The sequence below is a fragment of the Hyperoodon ampullatus genome, assembly GCF_949752795.1.
Source record: "Hyperoodon ampullatus genome assembly, chromosome: 1".
In the NCBI taxonomy this organism is placed as follows: domain Eukaryota; kingdom Metazoa; phylum Chordata; class Mammalia; order Artiodactyla; family Ziphiidae; genus Hyperoodon; species Hyperoodon ampullatus.
The window spans coordinates 3,947,417-3,974,012 of NC_136914.1; the positions used below are offsets into that span (position 1 = coordinate 3,947,417).

Sequence of the window (26,596 nt, forward strand, 5' to 3'; positions counted from 1 at the left end):
AATTGCCTTCAGTGGACTGCTAAAATAAATTCTGGTTGCATCCATACAATGGAATATTGTGCAGTAGCTAAAAAATAGGCAGACCACCTATTATCCCCTACTATGGACCAACCGCCAAGATATTCTGGGTGAAAAATGCAAGGTATAGATAGTATTCATGGTATTTTGCTATAGTGTTGGTGTTAAAACACATATTTACATGTAAATATGCTGTGTCTTTGGAAGATGTATTAAAAATGCTAACAAAGGCTGTCTTTTATGAGGGAACTCCATCAGCAGGAGAGGATGGGGGAAGCTGGTTTTCAAATAGATGACCGGAAGCCGAATTAGGATGAAAGAAACTAGGAGACATATCCCTTGTCTTTGCCACAGAGAAAGAGCTGCCCCCACACTGTTCCTTAGCTTGTGAGGTGTAGAAATTTTAAGAATAATAAAATATGATTTTTCTAAACAATTATATTATTCAAGGTTACAAACAAAAGCTAATTATTATGAACTAAATATGCCTAAGTTAGACAAATTCAAAAATATATATCTGCATTATTTCCTTTTAAATAGAATCACTGAGGAGTATTAGCCAAAAAAAAGAATTTTTGTTTTTCTGGTTACTTTATGGAAAATTTTATGGCCATTATTGTCTTGAAAAAGCAGCTAAAGGGACAAGTATTTTCATATTTTTCCTCTTATTTCTTTTTTTTTTTTTAATTTTTATTGTTGGCTGCAGTGAGTCTTCACTGCTGCGTGCCGGCTTTCTCTAGTTGCAGTGAGCAGGGGCTACTCTTTGTTGTGGCTCACGGGCTTAGTTGCTCTGCGGCATGTGAGATCTTCCCGGACCAGGGATCAAACCCGTGTCACCTGCATTGGCACATGGATTCTTAACCACTGCACCACCAGGGAAGTCCCTCCTCTTATTTCTAAGTGATTTTTGTTTCAGTTTGTTTGGCAGGGGTGTTATTTCAGCTTAATTTTGTAACTTTTTTCATGTGATTGAATTTATTTTATTGGATTTTTTTTCAGTCACAAAGTAACATATATTTGCGGTAACAAGTCTAACAATATAAACATTTAGTAAAAGACAAAAATGAATCTCCCTCCAATCCACTCAAATCCCCAGAATAACCAGTGTGAACCATGTTGTATGTAGCTTTCTGTGCCTTTGGACATTCCAAACCACAGCTTACAAACATGTACACATACATGTACTTCTTCCTGTTTGTTTACAAAAAGTTTTACCTAACTGTACCCATTACTCAGCAGCAAAAATGTTTACCTAACTGTACCCATGACCCAGCAGCTTACTTTATTCATTTAGTGATGAGGTTTAGGGACTTCTCTCCAGGCCAGAAGATCTAAGTCTGACTCCTTGTTCCCTGATACCTGCCTGATATTCCCTGGTATGAGCGCAGCACAGACAAGTCAACGTTTCCCCTATGGATGGACACCACTACAAAAAATGCTGCGGTAAACACTCTTGTAAATATTTTTACTTCTACTAGTGCTTTTATAAAGAAATTTCCAAAAGTGGGACTACTGGCTTAAAGATCATGAACTTTAAACTTATTAACAGTACCAACAATCCAGTTTCCCACCTGGCAGTGCCAGGAGTTCCCAAACGTGAGCTGCCATCCTTGCCTTCTAGGTTGCCCACTTAGCATTGCTGTTGGAGAAAAATACCCCTCTCGTGAAAAGACGTAAAAAGTAAACATACTGTGTAGCTAGAGAGAGACTCTCACACCATCATCAAGATGAAAAACAGGCCTCTGGCTCCACCTTCTCACTGAAGTGATGCTGTCTCTCCTGTCCGCTCATCGGCACGCCTCTTCTGGATAGCAGCCTGGGACGGGGCGCAGACAGGCAGAGGCCGAGCTCACTGGCTCAGGGAGCACAGCTAGGGGAAGTCATTAAGCAGACCCACTCCTGCCTAACAGCCACAGTACTGGAACACTCAGACTTCCTTGCTTCACTGTATTGAGAAAGATTATTTTTTTCTTTTTTTTGAAGACGTGTATACTAGAATAATTACACATGATCTGAATGCCAGTTATCAAAGAGCAGCTAATGATACTAAAAATAAAGACCAAGAAAGATGGGCTTCCCTGGTGGCTCAGTGGTTGAGAGTCCGCCTGCTGATGCAGGGGACGCGGGTTCATGCCCCGGTCCGGGAAGATCCCACATGCCGCGGAGCGGCTGGGCCTGCGCGTCTGGAGCCTGTGCTCCGCAACAGGAGAGGCCACAACGGTGAGAGGCCCGTGTACCGCCAAAAAAAAAAAAAAAAAAAAAGAAAGAGAGAAAATGGGTAGCTAGGACACTTTGAATACTTTGTATTTAAGTTGTATCTTCCTACTTCAGTTTAAATCTAACAGGTTTAAAAGATGACTGGACCCTTTAATGTGGTAGTCGAGACCTGCAGGATTTGGGACGGGGTTCCCTGAGGCTAGTCCTCCAAGAACAAGCACAGTTGGGATCCCCTGTGCCCAGCCCTCCAAGGGCACTGAGTGGCCTCTTTCTCCTTCTCTGCCCCCTTGTTCGTGCTCTCACTCCTGGGATGTGAGAGAGACAGACTGTACGTGGTATCCTGGCCCAGAACATCAGATGAGGTGGGAAACAATTGAAGTGATTCCATGCTCAGGATTTTCTTCTCCCTCCACACTCACCCCCCCAAAATCACCAACTAAAAACCTATCCTAATAACCACCAGATTGTAGGGGCCCAAAGCAGCTGTTAAAGCAGAAATACCACTTGAATGGGAGAGCACAGTGAACAGTTATCAGCCTTAATCCTTTTCTTGAATTTTGGTCCTTTTCCCAGCAGGAAACAGAGCCCTGAGAGGATGGGCTGTTACAGCCAAGGTTGAGGGGACGGGGGACGGTCAAGTCCCTGCAGCAGTGGGGGAAGGAAAGTCGCTCCTTGGAGGACAGTGGGTTCCAACGAGGGCCGAGGAGGCCGAGCAGGGGCAACGGCAGGGGAGAGAGACGAACAGGAAGGAAAGGTGTGCACACCGGAGAGACACTATGTTTCTGTGTTTGAATAAAATATATGCCGAGATTGGGGTCTTCAAATTCTTTCATTCTAGCTAGCATTACTCAGAACAGATGACACGTTCGGGGAGTTCAGTTTCAGGTGACGTTTGCAATAATGGGCTTTAATACCAGCCTACCTCCCCCTTTTTATCCATCAGCACTGCTGTTTCCTAAACCCCAGACGTGTATTTTCCAGCTTGGAGGAACTGTTAGAATGTGCACAGTCCCTCCGTTGGAAGGAGGATCGTGGAGGCCTCCTCCCCGTCACCCCCTGCACTCCTGCTTCACGCTGCAACCTGCTTCCCTCCCGCCCACAACTGAAGGTCCCCCTGGCTCTACGTTTCCCTTTTCCAGTAGCATGTCTCACCTTCTAATAGACCACATGAATCACTCAATACATTTATTGTTTATTGTCTCCGTCTCCTGCTGGAGTGGAAGCATCACAAGGGCAGAGTTCTTTGCTCTGTTCGCTGACGTATTCCCAGCCTCTAGAATAGCATTTGATGTGTAGCAGGCACCCGATCAATACTGAATGAAAAAAAGTGAAAGAGTGAGTTACAAAGAAATAGATATAAAATGATCCTGTTTGTGTTTTTCAAAATGCCTGTGTAATAATACTTATGATACAGGTTTGTGTTTTTCAAAGTACCTACATAATAATACATATGATACAGAAAAAATATCTGTAGACAGATACACATATTTTAGATAATAATTACTACTGCAGGGATGGGATTACAGGAGACTTTCTATCATATATTTCTTTTTTTTTTTAAAGATCAACTTATTTTTTTTAATAAATTTATTTATTTTTGGCTGCATTGGGTCTTCATTGTTGCGTGCAGGCTTTCTCTAGTGGCGAGCGGGGGCTACTCTTCATTGCGGTGTGAGGGCTTCTCATTGCGGTGGCTTCTCTTGTTGCGGAGCACGGGCTCTAGGCATGCGGGCTTCAGTAGTTGTGGCATGCAGGCTTCAGTAGTTGTGGCTTGTGGGCTCTAGAGTGCAGGCTCAGTAGTTGTGGCTCATGGGCTTAGTTGCTCCACGGCATGTGGGATCTTCCCGGACCAGGGATCGAACCTGTGTCCCCTGAATTGACAGGTGGATTCTTAACCACTACGCCACCAGGGAAGTCCCTATCATATATTTCTTAATGTTTCCCATTTTTACAATAAATGTTACTTTTGAAATGAAAAATAATGCTATAACAAAATAAGGAATTGATGAATTTCTTTAGACCTAAAAGAAGAAGCTTTGTTTGTTTTCTGGGGATATAGGTTACAATGGAAGAAAGTGATATTATTACAAGAGCCTTTTTTTGAAAGTCTGATATTGTTTTGATGATGTTGAGTTGGATTTTTGAGCATAGACAAGACTCGCCTCACTAATGAGCTAATAGACCGGTTTCCATAGAGGGGTCATCTAATTTTTTTTTCTAACTAGCTTAATAATTATTATTTTACCTAGCATGCCATCTGGGGGCCTTACTTAGGTGATAGATAATAAGCTTAAAATAGGAGTGTACTTAACCATCCTATCTCCCCACCTCGCACCGTTACTGGCACGTGGTAAGCAGACGTGAGATCCAGTGACTAGTGAGTGGGTGATGCTCTGGTAGCAGGTCTGAGAGTGGGGCTGCCTGAGAGCTGGGTGGAAGGGAAGGGCAAGTATCAAGGAGCTGAAAGGCCATCTTATCCTTAGCTCAGCGCTTCATGTATCCTGAGAAGAGCTGGTCAGCAAAAGACGCTTTATTGAACTGCGGCTCATAACAGGCAGAACATGAATGCTGTTCATCACAAGTGCTGTGAAGTGCATTGTTTATAGGGAATATCTCCCTACAGGCGAGATGCAGAGAACAGGTTCTGAATACAGTATGTATTCATTCTGCCTCTTGTTGAATAAAGGCAAAAGCGGCCTCTTGAGACCCTGTGCACTGTATAGAGTGTGCATTATACAGCATTTGATTTTATTTTTGCTAATCTATTTATTTTTAGGTTTTTCATCTTTTAAAAATTTTTTGGTCATCTTCCCAAAAAATGAAAACATTTCTACTACTAAACTACTAAAGGAACATTTACATTAAAGAAAAAAAAAACGATTTCTTTCAGTAAAAAAGTTTGGTGGGGGATTTCTCTGGCCGTCCGGTGGTTAGGGCTCCACGCTCTCACTGCCGAGGGCCTGGGTTCCATCCCTGGTTGGGTAACCAAGATCCCACAAGCCTTGCGGCATGGCCAAAAACAAAAAAAGGAAGAAAAAAGTTTGGTGGTTATGCTTTTATTTAAAATACTGTCCCTAAGCACATACTGTCCATTTTAAATGAATGGGTTAAGATGGAGAATATATGTCCTTGGCCCCAAATTAAATATTTGAAGGGAGATGTCTTCTTTTCTTTCCAGGATAAAACGTTTTCCGTTTTCATGTTAGCAAGGTGTAGTTTCACTTCACTACTCAATCCGAGAGTGCTGCTGCCAGGCTCCGGCAGGGTGGGATGAGCGGTGGGATGAGGCCCAGGGCCAGCCCTTCAGGGAGGTTTTCCAATGCAGGCACAGGGGTGGGGCAAAGAGACCTACCTTCCTGGGGGATCCGGGAAGCTTCACTATAGGGGGGAAATTGGCTGCATGTTTCAATTGCCCCTCATTTTCAGGCAGACACTTATGGAATGATTACACTCCTGTGAAAGATAGCTTCTACATAATTGAAGATTGTCCTGGATCTCTCTCATCAGAGAGGAAGAAAAGCCACATGAATTATTTACCGAGCGCCAAGTTATTTCCTTTCATGGGCCCTGACTTTGTTTTTGTCTCTGCAGACTGAGATTTTGTTTATCCATGAATAGTTTTCCCTAGGGCATGAAAAATATGACGATTTAATTATGAATGAGGTTTTTTGTTTGAGTCCATGTTAACTAAAACATGCAAAATACACTGTGTTTTTCATTAGATCCCTTTCAGCTCCCCACAAGAATAGAACCAGCAAAGGAACGAGCAATTCAACCAGCACCCACCAGGAAGCCCACTGTGATTCGAATTCCAGCCAAACCGGGAAAATGTAAGCACTTCTCTGCCTCATTTATTTGCTTCTCCAAGAGCCAGTGAGAAATATATGCTCATTTATCAGCGTCTGCTTTTGCAATTATGTGTAATCAGCCACTTATTATTATTTTTCTGTTGAGAACATTTTCTTTTAACATCTTTATTGGAGTATAATTGCTTTACAATGGTGTGTTAGTTTCTGCTGTATAACAGTGAATCAGCTATACCTATACATATATCCCCATATCTCCTCCCTTTTTTTAAAAAATTTTTTAAACATCTTTATTGGAGTATAATTGCTTTACAATGGCGTGTTAGTTTCTGCTTTATAACAAAGTGAATCAGTTATACATGTACATCTGTTCCCATATCCCTTCCCTCTTGCGTCTCCCTCCCACCCTCCCTATCCCATCCCTCTAGTTGGACACAAAACACTGAGCTGATCTCCCTGTGCTATGTGGCTGCTTCCCACTAGCTATCTATTTTACGTTTGGTAGTGTATATATGTCCATGCCACTCTCTCATTCATCCCAGCTTACCCTTCGCCCTCCCTGTGTCCTCAAGTCCATTCTCTGCATCTGCGTCTTTATTCCTGTCCTGCCCCTAGGTTCTTCAGAACCACTTTTTTTTAGGATTCCATATATATGTATTAGCATACGGTATTTGTTTTTCTCTTTCTGACTTACTTCACTCTGTATGGCAGAATCTAGGTCCATCCACCTCACTACAAATTAACTCAATTTTGTTTCTTTTTATGCCTGAGTCATATTCCATTGTATATATGTGCCACATCTTCTTTATCCATTCATCTGTCGATGGACACTTAGGTTACTTCCATGACCTGCTTATTGTAAATAGAGCTGCAGTGAACATTGTGGTACATGACTCTTTTAGAATTATGGTTTTCTCAGGGTATATGCCCAGTAATGGGATTGCTGGGTCGTATGGTAGGTCTATTTTTAGTTTTTTAAGGAACCTCCATACTGTTCTCCATAGTGGCTGTATCAATTAACATTCCCACCAGCAGTGCAAGAGGGTTCCCTTTTCTCCACACCCTCTCCAGCATTTATTGTTTGTAGATTTTTTGATGATGGCCATTCTGACTGGTGTGAGGTGATAACCTCATTGTAGTTTTGATTTGCATTTCTCTAATAATTAGTGATGTTGAGCATCCTTTCATGTCTTTGTTGGGAATCTGTATATCTTCTTTGGAGAAATGTCTATTTAGGTCTTCTGCCCATTTTTGGATTGGGTTGTTTGTCTTTTTGATATTGAGCTGTATGACCTGCTTGTAGATTTTGGAGATTAATCCATTGTCAGTTGCTTCATTTGCAAATATTTTCTCCCATTCTAAGTGTTGTCTTTTCATCTTGTTTATGGTTTCCTTGGCTGTGAAAAAGCTTTTAAGTTTCATTAGGTCTCATTTGTTTACTTTTATTTTTATTTCCATCTCTCTAGGAGGTGGGTCAAAAAGGATTGCGCTTTGATTTATGTCATAGAGTGTTCTGCCTGTGTTTTCCTCTAAGAGTTTTATAGTGTCTGGCCTTACATTTAGGTCTTCAATCCATTTTGAGTTTATTTTTGTGTATGACATTAGGGAGTGTTCTAATTTCATTGTTTTACATGTAGCTGTCCAGTTTTCCCAGCATGATTTATTCTCCACTGTATATTCTTGCCTCCTTTATCAAAGATAAGGTGACCATATATGCATGGGTTTATCTCTGGGCTTTCTATCCTGTTCCATTGATCTGTGTTTCTGTTTTTGTGCCAATACCATACTGTCTTGATGACTGTAGCTCTGTAGTATTGTCTGAAGTCAGGGAGCCTGATTCCTCCAGCTCCGTTTTTCTTTCTCAAGATTGCTTTGGCTATTCAGGGTCTTTTGTGTTTCCATACAAATTGTGAATTTTTTTATTCTAGTTCTGTGAAAAATGCCATCGGTAGTTTGATAGGGATTGCATTCAATCTGTAGATTGCTTTGGGTAGTATAGTCATTTTCACAATGTTGATTCTTCCAATCCAAGAACATGGTATATATCTCTCCATCTGTTTGTATCATCTTTAATTTCCTTCATCAGTGTCTTATAGTTTTCTTCATACAGGTCTTTTGTGTCCTTAGGTAGGTTTATTCCTAGGTATTTTATTCTTTTTGTTGCAGTGGTAAATGGGAGTGTTTCCTTAATTTCTGTTTCAGATTTTTCATCATTAGTGTATAGAGACGCAAGAGATTTCTGTGTATTAATTTTGTATCCTGCTACTTTACCACATTCGTTGATTAGCTCTAGTAGTTTTCTGGTAGCATCTTTAGGATTCTCTGTGTTTAGTATCATGTCATCTGCAAAGAGTGACAGCTTTATTTCTTCTTTTCTGATTTGGATTCCTTTTATTTCTTTTTCTTCTCTGAATGCTGTGGCTAAAACTTCCAAAACTATGTTGAATAACAGTGGTGAGAGTGGGCAACCTAGTCTTGTTCCTGAACTTAGTGGAAATGGTTTCAGTTTTCATCATTGAGAACAATGTTGGCAGTGGGTATGTCATATCTGGACTTTATTATGTTGATGTAAGTTTCCTCTATGCCTACTTTCTGGAAGGTTTTTATCATAAATCGGTGTTGAATTTTGTCAAAAGCTTTTTCTGTTTCTATTGAGATAATCATATGGTTTTTCTCCTTCAATTTGTTAATATGGTTTATCACATTGATTGATTTGTGTATATTGAAGAATTCTTGCTTCCTGTGATAAATCCCACTATAGCATGGTGTATGATCCTTTTAATGTGCTGCTGGATTTGGTTTGCTAGTATTTTGTTAAGGATTTTTGCTGTATGTCCATCAGTGATATTGGTGTGTAGTTTTCTTTTTTTGTGACATCTTTGTCTGGTTTTGTTATCAGGGTGATGGTGGCCTCATAGAATGAGTTTGGGAGTGTTCCTCCCTCTGCTATATTTTGGAAGAGTTTGAGAAGGATTGGTGTTAGCTCTTCTCTAAATGTTTGATAGAATTCGCCGGTGAATTCTTCTGGTCCTGGGCTTTTCTTTATTGGAAAATTTTTAATCACAGTTTCAATTTCAGTGCTTGTGATTGGTCTGTTCATATTTTCTATTTCTTCCTGGTTCAGTCTCAGCAGGTTGTGCATTTCTAAGAATGTGTCCATTTCTTCCAGGTTGTCTATTTTATTGGCATAGAGTTGCTTGTCGTAATCTCTCATGATCCTTTGTATTTCTGCAGTGTCAGTTTTTACTTCTCCTTTTTCATTTCTAATTCTGTTGATTTGAGTCTTCTCCCTTTTTTTCTTGATGAGTCTGGCTAATGGTTTATCAACTTTGTTTATCTTCTCAAAGAACCAGCTTTTAGTTTTATTGATCTTTGCTATTGTTTCCTTCATTTCTTTTTTATTTATTTCTGATCTGATCTTTATGACTTCTTTCCTTCTGCTAACTTTGGGGGGGTTTTGTTCTTCTTTCTCTAATTGCTTTAGTGTAAGGTTAGGTTGTTTATTTGAGATGTTTCTTGAGGTAGGACTATATTGCTATAGAGTTCCTTCTTAGAACTGCTTTTGTTGCATCCCATAGGTTTTGGGTCATCATGTTTTCATTGTCATTTGTTTCTAGGTATTTTTTGATTTCCTCTTTGATTTCTTCAGTGATCTCTTGGTTATTTAGTAGTGTATTGTTTAGCCTCCATGTGTTTGTATTTTTTACAGATTTTTTCCTGTAATTGATATCTAGTCTCATAGCATTGTGGTCAGAAAAGATACTTGATACAATTTCAATTTTCTTACATTTACCAGTCCTTGATTTGTGACCTAAGATATGGTCTATCCTGGAGAATGTTCCATGAGCAGAAAGAAGCATATTCTGTTGTTTTTGTATGGAATGTCCTATAAATATCAATTAAGTCCATCTTGTTTAATGTATCATTTAAAGCTTGTGTTTCCTTATTTATTTTCATTTTGGGTGATCTCTCCATTGGTGAAAGTGGGGTGTTAAAGTCCCCTACTATGATTGTGTTACTGTCGATTTCCCGTTTTATGGCTGTTAGCATTTGCCTTATGTATTGAGGTGCTCCTATGTTGGGTGCATAAATATTTACAATTGTTATATCTTCTTCTTGGATTGATCCCTTGATCATTATGTAGTGTCCTTCTTTGTCTCTTGTAATAGTCTTTATTTAAACATCTATTTTGCCTGGTATGAGAATTGCTACTCCAGCTTTCTTTTGATTTCCATTTGCATAGAATATCTTTTTCCATCCCCTCACTTTCTGTCTGTATGTGGGTCTGAAGTGGGTCTCTTGTAGACAGCATATATAAGGGTCTTGTTTTTGTATCCATTCAGCCAGTCTGTGTCTTTTGGTTGGAGCATGTAATCCAATTACATTTAAGGTAATTATCAATATGTATGTTCCTATTACCATTTTCTTAATTGTTTTGGGTTTGTTTTTGTAGGTCTTTTCCTTCTCTCGTGTTTCCTGCCTAGAGAAGTTCCTTTAGCATTTGTTGTAAAGCTGGTTTGGTGGTGCTGAATTCTCTTAACTTTTGCTTGTCTGTAAAGGTTTTAATTTCTCCATTGAATCTGAATGAGATCCTTGCTGGGTAGAATAATCTTGGTTGTAGGTTTTTCCCTTTCATCACTTTAAATATGTCCTGCCACACCCTTCTGGCTTGCAGAGTTTCTGCTGAGAAATCTGCTGAGCAATCAGCCAAATCCTTATGGGGGTTCTCTTGTATGTTACTTGTTGCTTTTCCCTTGCTGCTTTTAACACTTTTTCTTTGTATTTAATTTTTGATAGTTTGATTAATATGTGTCTTGGTGTGTTTCTCCTTGGATTTATCCTGTATGGGACTCTCTGTGCCTCCTGGACTTGATTAACTATTTCCTGTCCCATATTAGGGAAGTTTTCAACTATGATTTCTTCAAATATTTTCTCAGTCCCTTTCTTTTTCTCTTCTTCTGGGACCTTTATCATTCGAATATTGGTGTGTTTAATGTTGTCCCAGAGGTCCTTGGGACTATCCTCAATTCTTTTCATTCTTTTTTCTTTATTCTGTTCTGCAGTAGTTATTTCCACTCTTTTATCTTCCAGGTCACTTATCCATTCTTCGGCCTCAGTTATTCTGCTATTGATTCCTTCTAGAGAATTTTTTATTTCATTTATTGTGTTGTTCATCGTTGCTTGTTTCATCTTTAGTTTTTCTAGATCCTTGTTAAACATCTCTTGTATTTTCACCATTCTATTTCCAAGATTTTGGATCATCTTTGCTATCATTACTCTGAATTCTTTTTCAGGTAGACTGCCTAGTTCCTCTTATTTGTTTGGTCTCTTGGTTTTTCCTTTGCTCCTTCATCTGCTGTGTGTTTCTCTGTCTTCTCATTTTGCTTAACTTGCTGCGTTTCGGGTCTGCTTTTTGCAGGCTGCAGGTTCGTAGTTCCCGTTGTTTTTGGTGTCTGCCCCCAGTGGCTAAGGTTGGTTCAGTGGTGTTTGAAGGCTTCCTGGTGGAGGGGACTAGTACCTGTGTTCTGGTTGATGAAGCTGGATCTTGTCTTTCTGGTGGGCAGGACCACGTCCTGTGGTGTGGTTGGGGGTGTCTGTGACCTTATTATGATTTTAGGCAGCCTCTCTGCTAATGGGTGGGGTTGTGTTCCTCTTTTGCTAGTTGTTTGGCATGGGGTGTCCAGCACTGTAGCTTGCTGGTTGTTGAGTGGAGCTGGGTCTTAGTGTAGAGATGGAGATCTCTGGGAGAGCTTTTGTCATTTGATATTACGTGTAGCCGGGAGGTCTCTGGTGGACCAACGTCCTGAACTCGGCTCTCCCATCTCAGAGGCTCAGGGCTTCGCACCTGGCCGGAGCACCAAGACCTTGTCAGCCACTTGGCTCAGAAGAAAAGGGAGAAAACGAAAGAGAGAAAGGGAGGAAGGGAGGATGGGAGGATGGGAGGAAGAAAGAATAAAATGAAGTTATTAAAATAAAAACTCAAAGAATTATTAAAATAAAAAGGTAATAAAAAATAAAAAGAAGAGAGCAAGCAAAGCAATAAACAAATCCACCAATGATAACAAGTGCTAAAAACTATAGGAAAAAAAAAAGAAAAAAATGGACAGACAGAACCCTAGGACAAATGGTAAAAGCAAAGCTATACAGACAAAATCACACAAAGAAGCATACACATACACACTCACAAAAAGGGAAAAAGGAAAAAATATATATTTTTTTTTAAAAAAGGAAGAGAGCAACCAAATCAATAAACAAATCTACCAGTGATAATAAGCTCTAAATATTAAACTGAGATAAACCTAAAACCAGAAACAAATTAGATGCAGATAGCAAACCCCAAGTCTACAGTTGCTCCCAGAGTCCCCTGCCTCAATTTTGGGATGATTTGTTGTCTATTCAGGTATTCCACAGGTGCAGGGTACATCAAGGTGATTATAGAGATTTAATCCGCTGCTCCTGAGGCTGCTGGGAGAGATTTCCCTTTCTCTTCTTTGTTCGCACAGCTCCTGGGGTTCAGCTTTGGATTTGGCCCCGCCTCTGCATGTAGGTCAACTGAGGGCATCTGTTTCCTGCCCAGACAGGACGGGGTTAAAGTAGCAGCTGATTAGGGGGCTCTGGCTCACTCAGGCTGGGGAGAGGGAGGGGTACGGAATGCGGGGCAAGCCTGTGGCGGCAGAGGCCAGCGTGACATTGCACCAGCCTGAGGCGTGCCGTGTGCTCTCCCCGGGAAGTTGTCCCTGGATCACGGGACCCTGGCGGGGCGGGCTGCACAGGCTTCCGGAAGGGGAGGTGTGGATAGTGACCTGTGCTCGCACACAGGCTTCTTGGTGGCTACAGCAGCAGCCTTAGCTTCTCATACCCATCTCTGGGGTCCGTGCTGATAGCCGCGGCTCACGCCCGTCTCTGGAGGTCGTTTAGGCGGTGCTCTGAATCCCCTCTCCTGGCGCACCCCGAAACAATGGTGTCTTGCCTCTTAGGCAGTTCCAGACTTTTTCCCGGACTCCCTTCTGGCTAGCTGTGACGCACTAGCCCCCTTCAGGCTGTGTTCACGCAGCCAACCCCAGTCCTCTCCCTGGGATCTGACCTCGGAAGCCCGAGCCTCAGATTCCAGCCCCCATCCGCCCCAGTGGGTGAGCAGACAAGCCTCTCGGGCTGGTGAGTGCTGGTCGGCACCAATCCTCTGTGCGGGAATCTCTCCACTTTGCCCTCCGCACCCCTGTGGCTGTGCTCTCCTCCATGCCTCCGAAGCTTCCTCCACGCCACACCCCTCATCTCCACCAGTGAAGAGGCTTCCTAGTGTATGGAAACCTTTCCTCCTTCACAGGTCCCTCCCAGAGGTGCAGGTCCCATCCCTATTCTTTTGTCTCTGTTTTTTCTTTTTTCTTTTTCCCTACCCAGGTACGTGGGGAGTTTCTTGCCTTTTGGGAAGTCCGAGGTCTTCTGCCAGTGTTCAGTAGGTGTTCTGTAGGAGTTGTTCCACATGTAGACGTATTTTTGATGTATTTGTGGGGAGGAAGGTGATCTCCACGTCTCACTCTTCCGCCATCTTGAAGGTCCTCCCCTTGAGAACATTTAAAAGCAAGTTGTTTTCTCATAATTCTTTAGACAATTAGTACAGCAAATTTTTTTTTTTGTTTTGTTTTTTGGTTTTTTTAAATTTATTTTTGGCTGATTGGGTCTTCGTTGCTGCATGCAGGCTTTCTCTAGTTGTGGCGAGCGGGGGCTACTCTTCGTTGCGGTGCATGGGCTTTTCATTGCGGTGGCTTCTCATGTTGCAGAGCATGAGCTCTAGGCGTGCAGGCTCAGTAGTTCTGGCACATGGGCCCTAGAGCACACGGGCTTCAGTAGTTGCAGCACACGGGCTCAGTAGTTGTGGCTTGCGGGCTCTAGAGCGCAGGCTCAGTTGTTGTGGCACACGGGCTTAGTTGCTCCACGGCATGTGGGATCTTCCCAGGCCAGGGCTCGAACCCATGTCCCCTGCATTGGTAGGCAGATTCTTAACCACTGCACCACCAGGGAAGTCCAGTACAGTAAATTTGGTTTTTACTTCTCTTTAACATTGTCTTAGGCAGAGAGAATAGAGGGAGGCTGAAACTCAGAGTAATTGTAATATCGTATGTTAGTGCCAGTAGTAAAGATTTGGTACGAAAGTTTTGAAACTGATAGCAAATACAGTTGTATATGTCTGTCAGGAATGTATTATTCCAATGAGCATAATCTAAATATAGCTGTGTGTGAATTGTCTGAAGAGGAGTAGCCAAGAGTTATAAAAACATAACAGTGTATAAAAGTATTATTTTAATTAGTATAACACTACGTTTTGATACACTTCCTTACTTGATTTTTCAGTGTTAGAATAAATGAAATTTTGGATGAATTTTATTTAATAAGTACTGCAGATACATCTGATATTATCATAAGAGAGAAGCCAAGAGGGTCAGAACTGTTTACCTTAGGCCCTAGAGATTAGAAAAAGCGTGAGTATGTATGCACATGCCTGCACGTGCAGTGGGTTCCAGAGCCGTTCCTGGGTGATCACACAGCTTTCTGTGTGAGCCTCTGCTTTCCTTTCGTTTCCTTCAGTGCTTTTGCGCAGCCCAGCTGCGTGCTTGCCTTTGTCTGACGAGATTCTGCCGCCCCGTTCCTGCCAACGGCAGAGCGAGTGTCCCAGTCCCTCACCTGCAGCGTCCAGGGTGACACTGTAGGCATACCCTGGAAGGCCATGAAACTTAGCTTAGGGGTGTGGTTTCTCTATAAAATACTACCTAGAAGAATCACGTTGGTTTTAGTCTCTTGATAGTTTTATTAACTGACGGCTCTAAGCCAAGTAGTGAGAAGATTGAACGGAGTTTCTATGAAGAATGAGGAGGAGAGAAAGTCAAGGGCACTAAATTCTAGTGGGTTCTCGCTTCTTAGGAGCATATATGGTAGTGTTAGACTGAAGACCTGGTCGTATGTTTCTTTTGACAGTATTATATAGCCTACAGATCAGTGACAGGACAGCTCATCGGGTTGTCGGCCTGCTCACTGTTACCTTGTTAAAAGTATTTAGGGGCTTCCCTGGTGGCGCAGTGGTTGAGAGTCCGCCTGCCGATGCAGGGGACACGGGTTCGTGCCCTGGTCTGGGAGGATCCCACATGCCGCGGAGCGGCTGGGCCCGTGAGCCATGGCCGCTGGGCCTGCGCGTCCGGAGCCTGTGCTTCGCAACGAGAGAGGCCACAATGGTGAGAGGCCCGCGTACCACAAAAAAAAAAAAGTATTTGGGATTTTAATAAGCTGAGTGAGATAGAATGATAATAAATATTACCTGAAGCTCATGTGGCTTTATGTAATACAACTTTTACATTTAAATGTATTCTCCTGTTGTGTCAGGGTCCCCCAGATCCCCATGTTTGATGATTTGCTAGGAGGACTCACAGAATTTAGCATATAGTTGTGTTCGTGGCTGTGATTTATTATAGCAAAAGTATGCACAGCAAAATCAGCAAAGGAAAAAGGTGCCCGGGGCAAAGTCTGGAGGGAACCAGCACAAGTTTCTAGGAGTCCTCTCCCAGTGGAGTCACACAGGGTGTACCTAACTCCACTCAGATGTGAAATGTCAATCAGGGAAGCTCATTAGAGACTCAATACCCAGGGTTTTTGTTGGGGGCTGGTTACATGGACACCTCTAGGAATTTTGGCATGTACCAAAATTCCAGATTTCCCAGAAGGAAAGCAGGTGTTCAGCATAAACCACATTCTTTTGTTTTATCTGTTCTAGAAATGGTGCGAAGCTTCCCAAAATCCAAGTTCCTAGGTGCCAGCAAGGACCAACCTTGTAACTCAGGCCTGCTATGTTTACTCTTTTCTACACAGTTATAAATTGGATTAATACTCCTGAAATCCTGAGAAGGGTATATTGAGAAAGCCCCTTTATTTATTATCCTGACAAAGCTCCAGGAACTATTAGAAAGCCGAGTTCTGTACTGCTATATGTGAGAGAACTGAAGTGCCAGTTCCTAGAGAATTCTTTCTATTTATATCAAAAACCAGTTCCCCAGAATTTTATTATTGCGATTATTAAGCAATGCATATATTGCTGTGGAGGAAAAAAAAATAAGACTTTTGGTATCCAAAGAACTTGGAATGGACAAGAAAAGAAAGGAACAGCTTTGTGGAGCAAAACTCCTTGCTCTGAACCTGTCAGCTTCTTCCCCTGGGGACCTGTCTCTTCTGACTAGGATGTCCTTTCCCCAGATCTCTGCATGGCTCCCTCCTTCACTGTTCCTTCAGGTCTTTGCTCAAATGCCACTTTTCTCACTTAGCACTCTGCTGACCACATAGTTCGAAATGGAAAATCCCCACCTCCCCCACATACCCGCACCAGATAATTACTATGTCCCTTCCTTCCCACGCGCTGTCTCCTCTCTGCTTTCATATTCTTACTGCTTTGTACCCTTCAGTAAGGAAACTGCAGCACAGAGAAGCTCTTCAAGATGGCGACTGAGTTGGACCGTCCCTGTGTGGGTCTTAATTCCCCGCGGAACACTGCCTCTCAACGAAGAACGCTCGTCTGTCTCTAAATCATTGTTTTCCTAGGAGCTGGCCTGGGTATTTTCCCCCTTTTGAGAGTGTTTTCCTGTCTGTGGATAAAACAGGAAGCTGACAAATCATCCTCTTGTTTTGTTATAGGTTTTTCATGCGAAATGGAAGCAGAGAGTGTTCATTTGAATGGGAAAAATTCCTATCTCCTTTAAATGCCCGAACCAGTAAAAGGTGGCTTTAGCCTCCTTTAGTATGTTACAGTCATCCTCTCTCCAAGTGTTTTGCACACAGATTTTAATTAGCTGTCACTAATTAAATCTGGTCATCTTTGTTTTCTTCTTTTTAAAATAAGCTGGGAGTGCACTATCTCTGGGTTAAGGATGTAGTTTGGATGTAAAGTTATTGCTTGTTAAAATGGGAGCAATTAAGCCCATTAATCTGGAGCTAATATATTAGAAAACACATTTAATTATTTGGATGGGGGAGGGTTGGATACACCACCTATTAGGAAGGAGCATGCCTTACTACAATGAGTACAGGCTTTTGGTTTCAAACCCATCTGACCATTACTAGCGTTAAGACCTGGCTAGCTCATTTATTTTCTTCTCAGCTTCAGTTTCTTCATCTGTAAAATGGGTAGGATATTATCTAGTATAGTGCTGTCCAATATGGTAGCCAATAGCCACATGTGGCTACTGAGCACTTGAAGTGTGGCTAATGCAACAGAGGGACTGAAATTTTAATTTTATTTAATTTTAATTAAGATTTAAGTTTAAATTGCCACGTGTGGCTACTAGCTAGTAGACTCAACAGATCTAGCACTTAGATTGAGGTTGGTTTGGAGAAATGTATATGAATAAAGTGCTTAACTTAATGCATGGCCCGTAGAAGTTTCTCAACAAATGCTGGCTTGCTGTTATAATTATTTAGTATTATTTTTAATCTCTATAAAACATTTGGTAAAAATTAACCGATGCCTACTAACTCACCAATTTTCTGAAGTTTGCCAGAATATCTTTCTCATTTGCTTAGCTATCCATTCTTTGTGTGGATCTTTTACAATAGCTATTTTCCTAATAGGGAACCAAGCTGTAATTATTTCATCCCTTGAAACCCCAGAAGACTAGAAATTATTGATTAATTAATGACTGCTATTTTTCCAGGTTCACATGAGGAGGATCCACAAAGCCCACCTCCTCTCCCTACTGAAAAACCTATTGGAAACACCTTCAGCACAGTATCCGGAAAACTCGGTAATGCTAACAGAACTAGAAACTTGGTAAGTGGTCATTATAGGTAATCTTAGGTTGAAGACTAAGCTATGCACTAATTTTAAGTAATCAGCTGATGTCTAAATTATTTTACTATTGGCCAGATAAAACCAATTTCTAAGCTCCATGTACTTATTTAATACTTTTAAAATTCCTATAGAATAAAAGAATTAGGCTAATTTATTGTACTTCATCATAAAATAATTTGCCCTATACCTATATTATGGCATTGTCTTTTAAATAGCACTAATAATGAGGAAGTTATTGAAAGTCTCTAAAAACCTTTAATTTTTGTGGAAACAGATTTAGTTCAATTATCAGGTTTTATTTAAAATAACAAATTAGGGACTTCCCTGGCGGTCCAGTGGTAAGGAATCTGCCTTACAACACAGGGGACGTGGGTTCGATCCCTGGTCAGGGCACTAAGATCCCACATGCCGCGTGCAGGGCACCTAAGCCCACGCATCACAACTACTGAGCCTGCGTGCCTCATCCAGAGCCCGTGTGCCTCAAACTACAGAGTCCACGTGCCCTGGAACCCATGCACCACAACTACAGAGCCCTTGCTCCCTGGAGCCTGCATGCCACAACTAGAGAAAAGAAAACCCACACACCTCAACTGGAGAGAAGCCCGTGCACCGCAACAAAAGATCCCACATGCCTCAATGAAGATCCTGCATGCCACAACTAAGACCCCATGCAGCCAAAAATAAAATAAATAAATAAATAATAAATAGATCTTTAAAAAATAAATAAAATAAAATACTGAATTAGTGACATAATTTTAAGATAATTATCATAAGAATTTGTTCATCTGAAATTTAGGAGAGAATTATTTTTTAAATTTAAAAAGTAGCGCTTTATCATGTACTTGTTAACAGATGGTAAAAAGTTGTTTTTTTTGTGTGTTTTTTTGTGTGTGTGTTACGCGGGCCTCTCACTGTTGTGGCCTCTCCCCTTGCGGAGCACAGGCTCCGGACGCACAGGCTCAGGGGCCGTGGCTCACGGGCCTAGCCTCTCCGCGGCATGTGGGATCCTCCCGGACCGGGGCACGAACCTGTGTCCCCTGCATCTGCAGGCGGACTCTCAACCACTGTGCCACCAGGGAAGCCCTAAAAAGTTTTTTTTTTTAATTTCAACCTCAATACTGTTTTTCCATACTTTTTCAACTTCCCGTATGATAGACTATCTTTAAGGTTTGTTTCAAAAGAAACCAGTTCTTAAAGTCTTTGAGCCAAATTTTCAGTTCAAACTTCATAATAGTTTTACATTTGTGCATTAACTATGCTATTATACACGCAAACCCATCTAATCATCTAGTGAAAAGAAATTTCTTTGAATGAGACATTAAGTTGAATTAGCCAATGTCAAGTTAATGAGATTTTTCTGTAGGCTGAATTAAAATTTAGTGATCACTTGCATTTCAAAATACTTGGTAATAAATTTTTATTAAAACTGGGCTAGGGACTTCCCTGGCAGTCCGGTGGTTAAGACTCCACGCTTCCACTGCAGGGGGTGCGGGTTTGATCCCTGGTCAGGAAACTAAGATCCCACATGCCGTGCAGCAGAGCCAAAAAAAAAAAAAAACCTGGGCCAAGATGACCCAAAAGAGGATGATAGGGCTCCCACCATACTACTGTTGAATGGGAAAATCCCAAATTTCCATAGAGGAAAAGTTACTTAAGAAGGTTAATGGCTTCTTCTGCTCTAAAGGGTTGTAAAGAAGAATGAGAGGATGATGAGTAGGCATACAAAGCATTCACTGAGTCATGTCATGGGCTTTGTAAACCCATAAAGCTCTATTAAAATATTAAGTATTATTCCATTTGGTGTTAAGCAGTCCACAAAGCAACTCAAACATTTTAGAAAAAACAAGGAAAGGAAGTTAGAATAAACTAAGCCATCTGGAGAGGGACCATATTCATAACTGTTTGTATCTCGCATAAACAACATGAGGGAAATCCTGTCCTGCGCTGTTTACAAAGGGTGGGGGCCGGGGGAGGGCGCGGTCAAAGCACTCTGTGCTGTACTGTAATGAATAATAGACACACTGGGTCTGATGGAAGAAGACGAGCGAAAAAGACCCCAAGTTAAATGATTTGGCTGAAGTCATGCACTTAGATTTCCAGGGCCCAAAAGTCAAAACTATGCCTGAGAAATTCCTTTGGTTTCGAGAATTACAATTACTGAGTGAATTTTAGATCAGAGGCCAGAAAGGCTTCAGGTGTTGGGGAGGGTCTCTAGAAAGAGTGCTTCACCACTGTGATGACCCATGAGGAAAGGCACGGTCTTTGAATGTTGTGTCTTCTGATGGGCACAGGACAAAGACCCTTGACTATTTCTCCTGCCTTGAGTGCTGGGGAACTTTCCATCACAGGACAAGGTGGCTGTAGTTGCAGAATCTCACTTTCTTCGCTTAAACAATGAGGGAATCCAGGGTGAGGAACCACAGGAGCCACTGGCGCTACTCTGTCCGCAGGAGCAGACGCTTCTGTGGAAACCCAAGGTGACTGCCAGCCGGTGCCAGAGGAGAGTCAGGGGACGCTGCCCAGAAGGTGGAAGGAGTCCCAGCTGCAGCGTAGGAGATGGCTAATGAATTCAGGACATGAGAAGTGGTACCAATTCCTGGAGAAAAAAGAGAAGGCACATCTTCAGAGGCTGCTCAGTGATTCCAACAGACAAGAATGTGGTTTTGGAAGAAATATCTGTTTTTTGAAAAAAACAAAACAAAAAAAAAAAACGGGGAATTATTTTGAAGTTAGAATATAAGAAACCATTCCAAAGAACATGAGCAAAAAGATGGCATCTGCGGGGCAGTACAAGCCGAAAAACCAACTTCACCAGGAGCTAAAATGCTTACCCGACCACATCAGAAGCCAAAGTCCAGGGATGTAAGAGCTAGAGAAAAACTACAAAAAGCAGGTACAGAGGCGCTCCATTCATGTGTGGACTGTTGAAGAGCAGGAAATCCCTAATCAGTAACCTTCCAAAGACTGTCAGCAGAACCTGCACACAAACCTGGACTTGAGCAAACATGAGACAGTGGCTCCTACAGGAACCAAGCCCCTGCTCTCAGTATTTGATGTGTGTCAGGTGCAGCAGTGCCTTTTGGAATGTGCCTAACAGTCCCGGGGGATTTGAATGTGCTGCCTTTTTTTCTGATTTATTTTTGCTCATTATAGAAAATTGAGACATTAAAAATATATTTAAGATTTCCCATAAAAGTAAACCAATCAGAGAAAACTATATTTAGTACAAGATTTGCAGTATATGGTATGTGTTTATTAAAGTACATCATCTATAACTTTCCATGTCAGATTTATATATCTATATTTCTAAAATTCTGCCCTTAATTATTAAGGTGTCTAACAACTGTAACTTTAAGGAAAGCTATAAAAGTTCCTACCTATCTGCTAGAGTGTTTTTCTCTTTGCTTGTTTGTTTTAATTTTAAAGGCAGCCAAAGAAATAAATGAGTTTTTCAAGTATCATAGCAGTATTTGTCAGGGGGCACATAGGCAGCAGTGTATTTATAAGGCATGGATGATAGTCTGGAATATTGCAGGGTTTATGAGCTGGTGACTTGCCTCACTACATTAACTGAGTTCATTAGTGAAACCCAAGTTTTAAGGGCAAGCTTAATTTGTTTTTCAAAATGGGATTATAAAACACTGAAACAGGGCCTCCCTGGTGGCGCAGTGGTTGAGAGTCCGCCTGCCGATGCAGGGGATACGGGTTCGTGCCCCGGTCTGGGAGGATCCCATATGCCGCGGAGCGGCTGGGCCCGTGAGCCATGGCTGCTGAGCCTGTGCGTCCGGAGCCTGTGCTCCGCAACGGGAGAGGCCACAACGGTGAGAGGCCCGCGTACCACAAAAAAAAAAAAAAAAAAAAAAAAAAAAAAAAAAACACTGAAACATATTCAAGTGATCGCAGTTATTAGCAATTAATCATTTGGTATTTAAGGAAAACTTGTAAATATTCAGTTTGAATTAAAAACCATAGAAGTGAGTTTTAACTCATTTGTAAGATAAGAAGGGGGAAAACAGCCTGAATTAGCCCAAAGATTTCCAAGCTAGAGTTAAACCTCTTTTACAAAAAAAGGCAGTATATGGGCTTCCCTGGTGGTGCAGTGGTTAAGAATCCGCCTGCCAATGCAGGGGACACGGGTTTGAGTCCTGGTCCGGGAAGATCCCACATGCCACAGAGCAACTACACCCATGCGCCACAACTACTGAGCCTGCGCTCTAGAACCCACGAGCCACAACTACTAAGCCCACGCGCCACAACTACTAAGCCCACGCACCACAACTACTGAGCCTGCGCACCTAGAGCCCATGCTCCGCAACAAGAGAAGCCACTGCAATGGGAAGCCTGCGCACCGCAACGAAGAGTAGCCCCTGCTCGCCACAACCAGAGAAAGCCCACGCGCAGCAGCAAAGACCCAACGCAGCCAAAAATAAATAAATAAGATAAGATAAATTTTTTTTAAAAGGCAGTATAATTTTAAAGAGCTGGTATTTTTCCCTCTCAGGTGTTCTTGGAGAAATATTATTTCCTGGAGGTCAGTGGTGAGGGCTTAGAAAGTAGGAAAGGTGAAAAAAGAGACTCAATCAGAATTAGAAGGATTTAGTGAAGACTTTTCCCTAAAAAACAGAAGTCTTGGCTTTAAGATCCTTTGACTTCTCATTCAACAGAATATCTGAAAATGTTTTCCATGTATTATACTCATTTCCCAATCCCTGGACTGTAACATGTTCGGAAAACCTATTGAATTAGCACAGTTTGAACCCCTTCTGAAGAAATCTTCCTGTTGATCCCCATACTTCCAATTTCTCTCATCTACTTTCAGGCCAAAACATTCCAACTCTCCCTATCTTTTGTTTTTCACACTACCTCCCTTTGCTTTTTCCTACAAAATTCTTCTCAGCACATCCAGCCCCTTTGCTGTAGTGGTACAAGCTAAGCTCTCTGCTTTCTCGGGCCTCTTCTGTTCTTCCTCACATGCCTTCCTTTCAGGCCACCCCTTAAGCTTCTGTTGTGTTCCACCTCCTTCCGGTTCAAAACCCACCACACAATGTGGAAACCATCCAGTATGAGAGATCTGCCTGTTCTAAGCAAAACGAACTGATCACCACCTCACTTCCTATGTGTTTAAACTTAGGAGCACTGCATATCTTAAATGTTGTCATGGGATAAATAAATGCCATACTTTTAAAAAATTCCCTACAGTGTCTGCTTCAGTTGCTGCCGTGTAACCCAACATGATTTCAACAGCATCCTTAATTCCTCAGAACATGCTGGATGTGTAACCATTGTACTGCAGTTGGTTGGGCTGGTGTCCACAGTAGCAGGACACCCCCCTCCCTGCCCATCCTCTTCCTCTCTGTTTTCACTTGCATTGTGACATGGACAGTGTAGGTAGGAATGAGAAATGAGTTAATATTGCTTAAGACTAAAAAACTCTTTTAATCTCCTTTCTGTAACTCAGCTACATTTCCACTTTATAGGTCCAGCCAAAAGGTTGTCCATAATTCTTGAAAAGCTCTTGTTTCAGATTCATCTTAACTAAAAATCCTTCTCTGATACTTGCAGGAATCTGACCATGCTGGTCAGTCAGGAGGCCCTGTGCGAGGACCCCCAAGGTTGCCACCGAGGTAAGTAAGCATGGGAAAACTTGTAAAAAGTCAGTTAGAGAAAAACTAATGACTCCGAGACTGGACTCTCTTTTCTATCACGAAAACTGAGTGTGGCTGGCCTTCGATCTTCTTTTAGAGATACATTTACTCACAAGTTCACCCAGGCCACTAGCCCACAGTCTGCTTCTGACAGCAGGCGTAGGAGTCTCTGCTTCTTTTTTAACGCAATCCAAAAACTCACAGAGCACAAACATGGATATCTATTACTTTTCCTCAAACAAATGAACAAGACTCCTAAAACAACTCCACTTTGGGAACACACACGCACGTATACACACACATGCATACATACACACACTCATACACATACACACACACTCGCTCGCTCTCTCCCTGTTCCCAGAAACCAGCCTGGTTTTTGCCATTTCCAAAGGGAGACAGGCCTCGTGAGCTCAGAGGTGACCAGCCCTCCTGAGTTCCAGGGCTGTTTAGACAAAAAACTGTGATGTTATCATAAGACATTACTATGTTGGAAATTATTTTTATCATAGGGATTAAGGAATGGCTTTCAAAGTAATAATTGTCCTGTCCCATTTTCAGAACTAGCTTTCTTTATATTAACCTAAATTAGTGTTTTAATAGTGATTCCTATGACATGAATATTAGGGGAGTTTGACGTACCTTTTCTAATCATGTACAAGACTCCATCACGTATACCTGATATCTTGTTATAAGCTTTTCATCTCAGACTTTGGTAGAAAGTGCTTAGTTTTCTGAAACAGTCATGGTGTGTTTAAGAGCTAATGGGGCCTTAGAGAACTCATCATAGTAAATGCTTGTTGGTCTTGAACTAATGAATCTGTAGTGCAAGATAAGAGGAAGCTGGAACATCATGGCACTTCTTCAAATAATATAATGTTTAATGCAGCAGTCATTTGCTAAAAAACAGCATAGCCTGCATGTTTCAGTAAATGGTATTTACACTAGCAGAACGCTGTGTGTGTGTGTGTGTGTGTGTGTGTAAGAAAGGACAAAACAGAACCTACTGTCGATCAAACACTGACTCACAGCTACAACGTTGACTTTCAGACCTGTGAATGGAAAAGTCATACCAGCTCGACAGCCTCCTCCCAAGGGGGCCCCTGAGAGACCACCTCCCCCCAAACTTCCTGCAACCAGAGCAGCAGATAAAAAACTGCCTTTTAATCGGTCTTCTTCCGACATGGATCTTCAGAAAAAACCAAGTAACCTGGCACCTGGACTCTCAAAAGCCAAGAGTCAAGTCCTTAAACATCAAGATCCGGTGCTGCCTCCTCGCCCCAAACCAGGACACCCTCTCTACAGGAAATACATGGTAAATTTAGCTTTTAAGAATGTTTGTGGTCAAGAGGTTTGTCCTAAAGTATACGTAAGACCCTTATTCCTTAGGAAAAGATGATGAGACCACTGTGGAATTGCCCCTTGACACTGAGTGCTTTAGACAAGTAGGCCATGTCAAAACCTAGGTCTTTGAAAGCAGGGTTTCATTATTAGGAGAAATCTAGGAGAAGGAAGCAGGGAAGACAAGGATTGCCACCTGCTGTCTGGCTGGACCAAACAGAAACTCTGAAAAACCTGACCCAGTAGGTTACACTGATGGGAGTATCTCTGCCAGATATTATATTCATATCTTGATATCGTTTCTATCTTATAGCTACCTTGCCCACAGTAAAATTTGAAGTAGAAAGTTCTTATTAAAATGGATGGTTTTTCTCTCATTTTCCAGTTTTGTAAACCTGATTATCATGGTCCATTTAATAGTTACCAGTTAGAAGTTTTCCTCAATAATTGAGATAGTTGAGATATTAATTTTGTTCCTTTTGAATGTTTTTCTCATCATATGACCTTAAGGCTTTGTCTTCGGAGTTGATGTGCTCTCTCTATTTTGGTCAGGTTAACCTGATGAAATCTAGAACAAATTAAAATGATAAGGAGAGCAGGAGTGTTGGCACTTTTTAAAACAATTGTACAACAGTAGGTCTTAACAAGAACAGCAATTATTCATTTCATACTGTTCTACATTTCCATCATTGAGCTGGAAATTGTTTTCACTTTAAGCAATTTAGGATTTTTTTTCATCTTCCTAAGGGAAGGGTGTAGAGAGATAAGAAGGAGGTAGGATATTCATATATATTCATATTCATTTAAACTGATAAAATTTTACTTGCTAAAACCCAGGGGTGTACTTTGGGATAGGATACTTTAAAATAATTAATAAATAAAAGCAGTAGCTGATGTGTTGAATACTTATAAGCCAGGCATTCTTCGAAGCACTTTATATGTAAATAACTCATTTATTCCTCACACCAACCCTGTGAAGTAGATACTTTTATTATCTCTATTATACAGATGAAGAAGATAAGACTCAGAGAGAGTAAGTAGCCTGTCCAGGGTCACACATCCGGTAATGGTAGAGCCAAGATTCGAACACAGACTGACTGGCTCTGAGCCCATGCTCTTTACCATTAGGCCATACTAAGAAAATAGTGTTAGTGGGGCTTCCCCAGCGGTCCAGTGGTTAGGACTCTGCACTTCCACTGCAGGGGGCACTGGTTCGATCCCTGGTCGGGGAACTAAGATCCCGCAAGCCATGCTGTGCAGCCAAAAAAACCCCAGAAAATAGTGTTACTAACTGTAAAGTCTCTGCTTGCATTGGCTGTTCCGTGTCAAGAGCCTCACTTGGGGGAATGAGATTTTGCTTATAGGTCTTAGCATAGCGGTATAATGTCAACAAAGCATTTGAACAACTCAAAGAAATTAATAAATTCAAAATGATGGTGTATTAGTGTGTCTCTTTATGAAATAATTCCTTAAATCTCTCATTGTTCCTATGGCCGCCCCACCATTAAATGGCTAATCAGGGTAACCTGGGTACCTTGGGCGCCCTGGTGCTCCGACAGAGATGCTGGGGAGCAGCACGACCTGCCCCAGCCCCCCAGGGCCACACCCTCGTACTCTACATCTTTGCTCCTGAGTGCAGCCTCCCTTTCCTTGTTGGAAGCGAGCTTGTGTGATCCCATGCCCTGGGCACGCCTTTTATATTGCACAGGCCCTCCGACCCGCGCTCATCAGCTAGAATTTACCAA

The 26,596-nt window shown here is 41.8% G+C and overlaps 1 protein-coding gene across 1 annotated transcript in view; it reads left to right on the plus strand.

Moving 5' to 3' along the window:
- Positions 1 to 26,596, plus strand: part of SH3D19 (SH3 domain containing 19) — a 181,865-nt gene that overhangs the window by 119,600 nt on the left and 35,669 nt on the right. The window contains exons 8-11 of the mRNA XM_079707671.1: positions 5,958 to 6,065; positions 17,729 to 17,844; positions 23,428 to 23,489; positions 24,561 to 24,825. Coding sequence (XP_079563797.1) covers positions 5,958 to 6,065; positions 17,729 to 17,844; positions 23,428 to 23,489; positions 24,561 to 24,825 — 551 coding nt within the window. The remainder of the gene's footprint in view (positions 1 to 5,957; positions 6,066 to 17,728; positions 17,845 to 23,427; positions 23,490 to 24,560; positions 24,826 to 26,596) is intronic.